Consider the following 10,910-nt stretch of genomic DNA (forward strand, 5'->3'; position numbering starts at 1 on the left):
CTCATCTAACCCTCATTGCAGCTGAATATATTTAAAATAGGACTTGATTATATTTTTCACTTAAAGGGAACTAAATTCATAGTTCTTATATGAATCTACTTCCATAAGTTTTTTTTTTTTGTTTTTGTTTTTGTGGTAGGATTTATAACACTCCATGGTTTGCTAATTAGGATGCTGTCCCAGGTTTGTAACATTTTAGAAAAAAAAGATAGTTTCTTTTTTTAAAAAAAATGCAAAGCAGATAGATGGGTAAATATGTCAATTAATCAATAATTTAAATTTTTTATCTTAAGAGAAAATGATGAATGTTCTAGTATGTTGATGTAAAAATAATAACGAATTGTAATTGTATTTCTTAACTCTCGATGGTTGTGACCAAATGACTGGCTTGAAATAAGTTTGGAAGGATTTGTTTAACTCACAGTTTAAGGATATAAACAATTATGCCAGGGAAGGAAGGAAGTGTACTTGTAATAATGGAGCCTGTTTACACTGGACAGATTGAGAGGCAAAGAAAATGGAATGCTCTCTCTCTCTCTCTCTCTCTCTCTCTCTCTCTCTCTCTCTCTCTCTCTCTCTCTCCTCTCATCTACTCCCCCTCCCCCTTTTCTCTTTCTCAGTCCAGGACTCAACCCTTCCTGGTTGCACCTCTATAGAAACATCCTCCTCAGAGACACATGCAGAAGTGTGTCTCCTAGGTAATTCTAAAGGTAGTCAAGTTGACAATGAAGATTAACTCTCATAGTGATGTTGTTACTGTGATGTAGCATCATTTTAAGCATATTGTGTACAGTGATTTACTGTAGACTCACAGTAGCTTTTATTACTACCCCGGCTTGCATCAGAAAGCACTACAGTATGCACCACTTATCGCTGCAGAATTGACATGGCAGATGGGCTCATAATTCCAGATTGAAGATTTGAGCTCAGTATCCCTGATACCCAAGGTCCAATCCACTGTGTTGTAATCCCTCTTGATAGATTTAATTACAATGATGGCATTGCCTAGCTTAGTGGGACACCCCTGTCATCCCACCACTCAAAAAGGGTGAGGCAGGTGGATCTTGACTTCAAAGCTAGCCTGGGTTATATCTTGAGTTCCAGGCCAAGCCAGAATACAGTTGTCAGATCCTGTCTCAAACAAAGTGAGACTAAGAATATTGTCTTCAGTACGCTTCATTTTAAAAGAGACGTGTTAGGGTCCAAACAAAATGGGGCACAAAGTACAGAGAATGTGCCTACCTCTCTACTATCACTTAGTAGCAGTCTCTTTCACTAACAGCACCCTTCTAAAGTGCTCCTTTTGTTCCAGTGATGAATATACCCTGGCACATTTTCACTTACAGTTCATAACTTACATTAGGATTCAGTCTCCTACCATCACCACCTCCACCTCCACCACCACCACCACCACCACCATCACCACCACCGTCACCACCTCCATCACCACCTCCATTACCACCACCACCTCCATCACCACCACCATCACCACCACCAGAACACATATTTGATTAGATTAAAAGATCCTCGAAGTAGATGAGTACAGTCTTTATTCACCAAACCTCACTGAAATTTAACATTCCCTTCATCATGAAGGTAGGCATGGGGCTGTGACTTCCTCATAAGGTCCACTCTTGGTGTAGACTTGAAGAGATGACACTGACTCACATTGGCAGCTATCTTATTGTACATGCTGCCCTGTCTGCACTGCCCTGATAAGCCTCTGCTCGACCTGTTCATTTCTCCCCTACCCAGCCCTGGCAAACACACACCTTTCCTCTGTCTCCACAGCTTTGCCTTTTTTAGGAAGTCATGGCTTGAATCCTACCATATGTCATTTTTGCAGTTCAGCTTTGTTTCTTCATAATAAAAAATTTAGTTTCTGCCTCATCTGTTCATGGCTTGATATCCCATTTATTTTTAGTGCTAAGTACAGTGTGCTGTTTATTCATTTACTCATAGAAAGACATCTCACTTGACTCCAACTTTGGGCAGTTACAAATAAGACCACTGGAAGCATCCATTCTCAGGTTTTTTCGAGGACATACATATTCAATTACTTTGGGTCAGTGCCAAGGAGCACAATTGCTGAGTAGTGTTGTAAAAATACATTTTTGTCAAAAACTGCCAGGCTGTCTCCATGGTGCCTGTGCCATTTTGCATTCCCACCGGCAATGACTAGGAATTCCTATTGTTCTATTTCACTAGCATTTGCGACTCTCAGTGTCTGGATTTGGGCTATTCTAATTAGTTCCGGCTAGTGAACTAGAATTGAAGTATGAAAATAATTTGTGACTGCCTGTGTGCCTGTGACAAGGAGAGAGGAATTGAGAGTATGTTGTCCAGGAACAGTGGGTACAAAGACGACCAAAAACAGCACTAAAAGATGAAGGGGTACCTCGCTTTAGTTTGAAATTTCATGAGGACATAATGAGGTTGAACATATTTTCTCTCTCTCTCTCTCTCTCTCTCTCTCTCTCTCTCTCTCTCTCTCTCTCTCTCTCTCTCTCTCTCTCTCTTTTGTTTTTTCGAGACAGGGTTTCTCTGCGTAGCTTTGGAGCCTTTCCTGGATCTCGCTCTGTAGACCAGGCTGGCCTCAAACTCACAGACATCTGCCTGCCTCCTGAGTGCTGGGGTTAAAGGTATGGGCCACCACCACCCAGTGAGCATGTTTTCATATACCTCTTTGCTATATGTAGTATCTTCTTCAGAGAGGTAGTTTTATCTGATTTAAAAATTTTTTTTCATTTCTTTTCTGTTGAGTTTTAAAATTTGATATGTATATTTAGTTATCAGGCCTTTATGACATATAACTTTTAGAAGTATTTTCTCCCAGTCTGTGTGAAAGTTGTTAGTTTCTTGGAGAAAAAAGCAAAGTGGTCATATTTAAATACTAAAACAGTGCATATAAGTGATATTTTTATATAGTACTAGTCCACCCATTGGTTGTATGCATTTTAATTTATGCATGTTTGCCTTTGTGCTTCATTTTACTCATGTGTGTATTGGAAATAAATTCAGTGCAGCCTGAATGTTGGAATTAGTATCCACATAATTTAAGTAAAGAAAATTGGCAGGAGAGGTGGCTGTGACTAAAACAAAGCTCCACGTCAGGAACGAATAGCAGATGAGGGGTTCTTGCTGGGAAGCTGGAGTATAACCTTGAGAAAAATGGGCCCCATCTGTGTGTGCGCACATGCCACGAAAAGAGAGAAACGAGAAAACTATGTTCACCAGGAGCAGATAAAGTCATTCAGAACAGGAACATACAGAAACCAGAGGGTCGGGGACAAGTCTAGAGTTGTTCGGCATGCTTACAGGTCTAGCCAAGGAGAGAAGCCAATGCTTCCGAAGCATAGCTGTATTTGCTATACAGAGGAAGAGGTTGAGCCAAAGGAAGACAGACACTTAAACTACCATGTGAATGGGGTCCCAAAGTCACACTATACCCACCCCAGTACAAGAAGCACTGCAGAGCAATAATCCACCCTACCTATTCAAAGTCTGAGAGGCAATAATTGAAATCAACACCCTCTGTGTGATGAAAAAAAAAAATCTTCATTTAACCAAATCATCTAGAATTTGACCAAATGCCTAACCGGTGGGTAGAGTCCTCTTTATTTTGAATTTTAATACCACAAAACTGGAAACAGCCCAAACATTTATTGCCAAGTGAATGCATAGTATAGATAAATGCTATATCAGTCAGTGGACTGCTGTTTAGCAGAACAATTATAGTAATAATGATAATATCAATAAGATATTGATGAATAAGTCCCAACATAGTTATCCCAAATGAAAGAAGCAGACTCCCCGCCCCCCCCAAAAAAACTTCAGTGATTACGTGTGCATAAAATTCTAGAAAATGCAAACACTAACAAAGCATATCAGTAGTTTCTTGGGTGGAGAAAGAAGGGCAGAAGGAAAGAATTAGGAAGAATCATAAGGTGATGGACTTGCTTGTTGTCATATGCTTATAGCTTCATAGTTTATGCTCATAGCATCAGTTGTTTATACATATGTCAAATCTTACAAAATTATGCATCTTAAGAATATGCTTGTTGGGTGGTGGTGGCACATGCCTTTAATCCCAGCACTCAGGAGGCAGAAGCAGGTGGATCTCTGTGAGTTAGAGGCTAGCCTGATCTCCAAAGTGAGTTCCAGGAAAGGCACAAAGCTACACAGAGAAACCCTGTCTCAAAAAAAAAAAAAAAAAAAAAGAATATGCTTTTTTATATATATAAATTATAACTCAGCAAAGCTGTAAAAATTTAAATACAGTGAAAACTTACAATGTTAAAATTCATAAAACCCAATGCTATTTTTTTTAATGGGAACAAGGTCACTGGGATATGGTAGCTCCTGCTTTTAATCCAAGCACTTGCAGGGATTGAGACAGAAGGAATGAAAGTTCAAGGCCAGTTTATGTTACATAGAAAACTTGAGACCAGTCTGGAGTATATAGGGAGACCTTGGTTTTTGTTTGTTGGCTGGTTGGTTGGTAAGTTGGTTGGGTTGGTTTTTGTTTATTTGTTTGTTTGTTTGTTTTATAGTTACATATAAAAGCGAACAAGCTCTTTGGCATTCCAATTGCATTTTTAATTCTATTTCTAAAGAAATGGCATAAATATATTGTGCTTGCTCATGACCACATCCAGAAAAACACTAGTTGATATATTTCTCATGTGTGACCCCTTGAAATAACCAGAGATCATTAAGTTTGTCCACTCTACCTAGGTAACAAAAAGTCATTCAGTCATCATCTTTGATAATATTTATGAACAGTATTCTTGTCATTTCTGTGGCAGTGTCAATTAGCTTATCTGTGATTAAAGATGCACCTTTTGTTTTCTGCACAGGATGTGAACACCATCCTGCAAACACTACCTTTGTCCCATATACCTGTAACAAATACACGTGACACAGGGACATACACAGTACCATCTGGCTACACTCCCTTGTTCTCTTTATTTTACACATCTGACATCCCTGTGTACCCTATGGAGACATTGTAAATTCTTGCACATTTTACTGACGCAAAACAACAAGAGGACCAACATGTTCTAGTACCTTGAGATCACTGTGTACTAAGTGTGATTTACCCTCGTCAGGGATTTAAGCTGCTCTTGGGCAAACATGCTTCATAAATGGAAGCCTGGAAGGCACCCAGGGAGTGGTTAAGGTCTGACTTTATTGCTGAACTTTGGCATGGCACTTTCAACTGTGTGGTGGTGATGTTGTGTGACTAGTTAGCTGGGTGGAGACTGGCACCTATCAGCAGAATAATTTAACATGAATATGATACTTGATGTGAATGAATCTCACAGTAACCGGGGGCCAGTCACTATTTCCTGACCGAGAGGAATTACATGTTTAAAAAGAATTATTAGAGCTGGATCACCTGAGTCAGGAAAAGTGGTACACACCCATAATCCTGGTACTTGGAAGGCTAAGACAGGAGGATTACAAGTTCAAAGACAGCCTGGGATGTACAATGAGACTCTGTCTCAAAAGGAAAATAAGGTTAGTGGAAGAAACTCATCAGACAGGAAAATACATAAATGAGTAGTTAAATCTGACTGTTTAGTTTGGACTGACGAGAGAAATAAGCTTGGCAGCAGCAGTCACTCAAGTCAGATAGGTGGTTGTTTGTTCGGGGTTCTGCTGTTGCACCCCAGTGTACTTTCAAGATTCACCTTAAAGTGCTGTGACCAAAAGCCATCCTTTGTACAGTCTTTATAAGATGGTCCACTTATGAAAACTTCAGCTTCTTTTAGACTTTTTCTTCCTTTCTTTCAGGACTTATGCCTGTTGCTCAACAACCTGTTTACTGTGCCTCCAAGCACGGCATAATCGGATTCACACGCTCGGCAGCGGTGAGGAAATCAGAACCACAGCCTCTCTTCCTCCTTGTGCTCATCGATGAAACCCAAATTTTTATAGACTAGAAGAAATACAAATTAAAAAAAAATCTAGCCGAAAGATGGAGGAGACGTCCCACTTAGAGCCTTATGATAAAAACATTTTCGATCATGTAGAAGACGAAATAAAGAATATATCAATGTCATTAGGTGACACTAATGAATATTTTAAATAATGGAAAAATTCTCTTTGTTTTTAAAACTGTGCACAGTTTCTGCAATATTAATGTCAGGAGTCCTTATATAGAACACTTAATAGAATTTTGCCTGCTGTTTGGAAAATGTATCATGAAGCACAGACAACAGAAAAGGATAGTTGGAAGTCTCTGAGTGGTACTGGATAGGATGAAAGGACGAGAAAGATGAAGTGTTTCACATTAACAAGGAGAAATCATAAGCAGAAGCATCAGGGTTAATCATTCTCGAGAAGGAAAGTAGTCTTTACTCTTAATTTGGGTTGATTAGACCTCAGTACTTAATTTGAAAATATTTCAATATTTTAGAAGAAGATAAACCGTTACTAAGCAGATATTTCGAATTTAAATGTATCACTGGCTATTTCTATAGTCGATTCTCATTGTTCACAGCAGTTAGGAAGTTACTTGCAGATGCTGAATTAGTAAATGCTGAGCCATCATTTCTGGAAGAAACAAAAGGAGAAGTTACTGAAAAGTTACTGAAAGGCCTGAGCTGAAAACATTTTGATCAATCCCCCAGTATTCAACTTTGTTTTATGTGTATTTCTGTATAATGAAAAGTTTACATAGTGTGACAATATTGAATTCACAAGTAGTAGAACTTTTATTATGATTTTGCATTAAAAAAAAAAAAAGCCTCAGTTGCTTGGCTTCAGGTCCCAGTAGAGAAGAGCAGCTTGGTTAATTCTGTAATCTTAGGAGTTTTCCAGTGTCGATACTTTTAAAACAGCGAATGCACTGGAGCTTTCATGAATGAATTCTGTGTGTTTATACCTTACATGCATGTTGGTAATTGTTCCATGTCTCAGAGCCTATCTGATGAGTGTGCTTTCCATGAGGATCTTAAGGAACTGTTAGTTCCGGTGTCCTGTACTGTACTTTTATAAAGTTCCTGAAGCCCTCAACTGTGTTCTCATTGGCAGATGGCTGCCAACCTTATGAAGAGCGGAGTAAGACTGAACGCTATTTGTCCAGGCTTTGTCAACACACCCATCCTTGAGTCCATTGAAAAAGAAGAAAACATGGGCCAGTATATAGAGTATAAGGATCAGATCAAGGCGATGATGAAATTCTATGGAATCCTGGAGTAAGTAAAACTCTTTCTTTTCACAGTGGCAATCTTTTTAAAGTTTTAAATTTTAGAAAATGATACAAATCTCAGGGTTTGGGTTGACAAACTTTTGACAGGAAAAACAGGCAGGAGGAATAGAATTGTGGTTAAATGTTATGAATTTTGCTTTGAAAACAGACAGCCTTCAGCCTTTATCAGATTTCTTTTCTAAATGATATTTGTTCCCTTTTCATGGTAATTATACCATGGTAATTATAGATGGACTGACACAAATACGAACTCACAGAGACTGTGGCAGCATGCACAGGGCCTGAGCAGGTCTGAGCCAGATAGGGTTCCAGCACTGAGACAGAAAGCAGACACATGCCCCCATCCCTAACCCAGAAGCTGTCTGCAATTGAGAGCCACTGGAAAATGAAAAATTAGTTTTCTTCAGTGGACATACAAATCACTCCTAAAGCCAGATCCTATATTCCATGGTAGACAGACAACACAAAACAAACTCAATGGCATTTTTAGGGGTTGTCTCATAATGCCTTTCCAGGGCTTTTTAAAAAAGTCTTATTGTGTATTTTTATGGGATTTCTGGATGTGTCTCTGTGTCTATACATATTTTTTGAGCTTTTTCTTTGGCTGTTTTTCTTCTATTGGTTTATTTGTTTTTAATCTTGTTTAATTTTATTTTATCATCATTATTTTTAATATCCCTATTTTATTTGTATTCTAGTGTGGCAGAAAAAGGAAAGATGTGGTTTGAGTGGGTGGGGAAGTGAAAAGATCCTGGAGTAGCTGGGGGAGGGGAAGCCATAATCAGAATATAATACAGGAAAAAGAATCTATTCACAATAAAATTTTTACAAAAAATAAATAATAAAATCCAAATATACTGCCACGGCATAAGGGTATCCTTCATTAAAAAAAAAGTATGTGAGGCTTTTGCAAGATGAGTTAGATGAGTTTTTCTCAACATAGAATTATAGCTGTTGTGTTGAAGGAGTCAAAGCTACATCAAATCTCAGCTTTAACTCCACCACTGACCATGAACTTCTCCACCAAACTTCAGAAAGTATCAGTTTTCTCACATGTAAAGGCATAGTATAACAAATTTAGGAATCTTTGGCAGACCAATAAGATGATATACATCATGGAATGTAGTTAAAATGGCACTTGGTAAAAATGATCTTCAATAAATGCTATTAATTGATTCTATTTTTCCTCCAGTGGAGTTTCTGTCTAGTAAGTCAGATATCTACTGATCTGGTCTAGATAAGAAAGTGAACATTTTTAGCAATATAATTAATGACTTCAAATGCATTGCCCAATGAGCACTAAATTTGTTATATAATTTACTTAGCATCTCAATGAATAAAAATTGAAGGTAGCAATAGCTTAATGAATTATATTTCCCTATGACAAGCATGCAGCTGCTTAAGAAAATATTGTGATGTTATTTAGTTTCATTTATTTTCAAAATACAAATGTTTCCTTCATTTTTAGCCCATCAATCATCGCCAATGGATTAATGACACTCATTGAAGATGATGCTCTCAATGGTGCCATCATGAAGATCACAGCATCTAAAGGAATTCATTTTCAAGATTATGACATCACTCCATCTTTTGTAAAAGCTCCATGAACATCTGAAGCATTGGCCATCACTGAAATTAAGCACAAGGGACTCACTCAGACTGCATCTTTACTAATATAGCTTTTAAAATGAAATGCTGTAGTATGAAACCTACCTGTCTGTGTCTGATGTTAATATTTTTCTAAATGATTAGTTAAATGTATAGATAAAGATGTACAATAAGCTAGCAAAAATATAGCGCAAGCCAAAACTGGGTTATAACCTACATAATCTAAGGGCAAAACACGGGATATTCAAGAGATATTCTGCCTTTCAGAAAACATATTTATCACTGTGGCTCATAAATATTAATGGTTTTCAGAGAGGAGATACTTGAATTGTTATTTAAATCAAAACAGATCTTAAATGATTCACTTTATATGTTTGCACTTCAAGAGGGGGAGGCTACTTTGCAATGGAAATACTTAGTAATAACAGCTTGTACATGATCTACAAGCTAAACATTTCAACTCTTTGAAGATATGGTTTGTGTGCGGGTCAATAGTTAGGGAATGAATTCCAGTGGGACCATGTCCAAATAAAATGTCTGATGTATGGGAAAATGATATTTTTACTAACACTGAAGATTCACACTTCAGCCTCAAACCAAGGAAGATGGTTTTTGTTTTCCTTCCTAATTTTAGAAATTTAATAGATTCCATAAACCTCAGGAATGAAACTTTCAACAACAGTTATAGCAATAAAGGAGGAAATTGTAAAGTTTTATATGTACTGTATATGCTTATTAAGAAGTGATTCAAGTGTATTTTTATTGATTATTTCTTTGTTGGTTTGTACTGATTTCAAAAGTGCCTATCTTTCAATAAAACTCTTTTATTCTAATTCACATAAATTACCTAGTCTTTTACATGTATACCTAGTGAGATGATAAAACCAATTCCGTTATATTCCAAACTAAAAATGTTTTTGTACATATACTCATATTAATAACACAAAGTGAGAAATAGTTCTGCTTTGCTTTCTTCATTATCCGATATTTAAAGATCTTTAAATACACTCACCTTGAGTAATGCTATTTGTAAGCAGTAAATGATACTAGTAAAAGTGAAAGTACATGATTTTCACATCAGTCAATTCTTCAAAGAAATGCTGTGTAAATGATTCACTGTGCCTGAAAAAGTCCAGGCTTCTCAGCTTGGAACAAAATCCACCTATTTGAAATTGATGAGTACTTCCCAAATACTGCACTATTAGATATTTTAATTCTTCCATAAAGACCTAACCACTTAATTTTTAAGGAGTAACTTGAATAGGAATGACTAGTTTGAAGTTCCACCCGATATACGGACATGCAGCAAGAAACCAATATTTGTGAACATCTATTAGAAATGAGTTACAATTAGACACAAACGCCTTTGCATATTTCTAATAGTGACCAATCAGCAAGTACTGCAGGTATGTGTAGTGTGCCTTACATCTTTCCTCCCTATAATGTGAAGTTTTACTTAAACTTCTTATTTACAGCCGGGCGGTGGTGGTGCATGCCTTTAATCCCAGCACTTGGGAGGCAGAGACAGGAGGATCTCTGTGAGTTCGAGGCCAGCCTGGTCTACAGAGCGAGATCCAGGAAAGCGGAAAGCTACACAGAGAAACCCTGTCTCAAAAAACCAAATAAATAAATAAATAAATAAATAAATAAAAAAAAAACTTCTTATTTACGGATAATTATTTTGTGCTCACAAACATCAATGTATATTATGCTTTGAATTAAATTTTTTCAAATTAACTATAAATGTACTTAAAATCAAATATTACATAAAACTGAAATATTGCATCATGTTAAACATTTACTTAAAAATTATGTTCTATAGGTAGCTTTAAATAAGTCTACAACGTTATGTCTCCATATGATAATTAAAAAATAATTAAACTAAATGTGAAATGGAGACCTTGGTTTCCTTAATTTTTTAGTAAAAATTCTAATATAAATAATATGTAGTTTTAAATACTTTCCTTTATGAGTGGAATTAGAAGTTACAGAACAGAAAATCTACAAATGTAACCACACACAAAAAATTGAGGACTAAATGAAAAGACATGGAAATATCCAGCCACCCTAATTTTTCCCAAAT

General features: G+C 36.9%; 1 protein-coding gene across 1 annotated transcript in view; it reads left to right on the forward strand.

The window, feature by feature from the left end:
* Nucleotides 1-9,670, forward strand: part of Hpgd (15-hydroxyprostaglandin dehydrogenase) — a 28,986-nt gene extending 19,316 nt beyond the window's left edge. Inside the window, exons 5-7 of the mRNA XM_028860910.2 lie at nucleotides 5,800-5,876; nucleotides 7,042-7,205; nucleotides 8,688-9,670. Of these exons, the coding sequence (XP_028716743.1) occupies nucleotides 5,800-5,876; nucleotides 7,042-7,205; nucleotides 8,688-8,826 (380 nt within the window). The 3' untranslated portion in view covers nucleotides 8,827-9,670. The remainder of the gene's footprint in view (nucleotides 1-5,799; nucleotides 5,877-7,041; nucleotides 7,206-8,687) is intronic.
* The last annotated feature ends 1,240 nt before the right edge of the window (nucleotides 9,671-10,910 follow it).

The sequence above is a fragment of the Peromyscus leucopus genome, chromosome 17 (assembly GCF_004664715.2).
Source record: "Peromyscus leucopus breed LL Stock chromosome 17, UCI_PerLeu_2.1, whole genome shotgun sequence".
Classification (NCBI taxonomy): Eukaryota; Metazoa; Chordata; class Mammalia; order Rodentia; family Cricetidae; genus Peromyscus; species Peromyscus leucopus.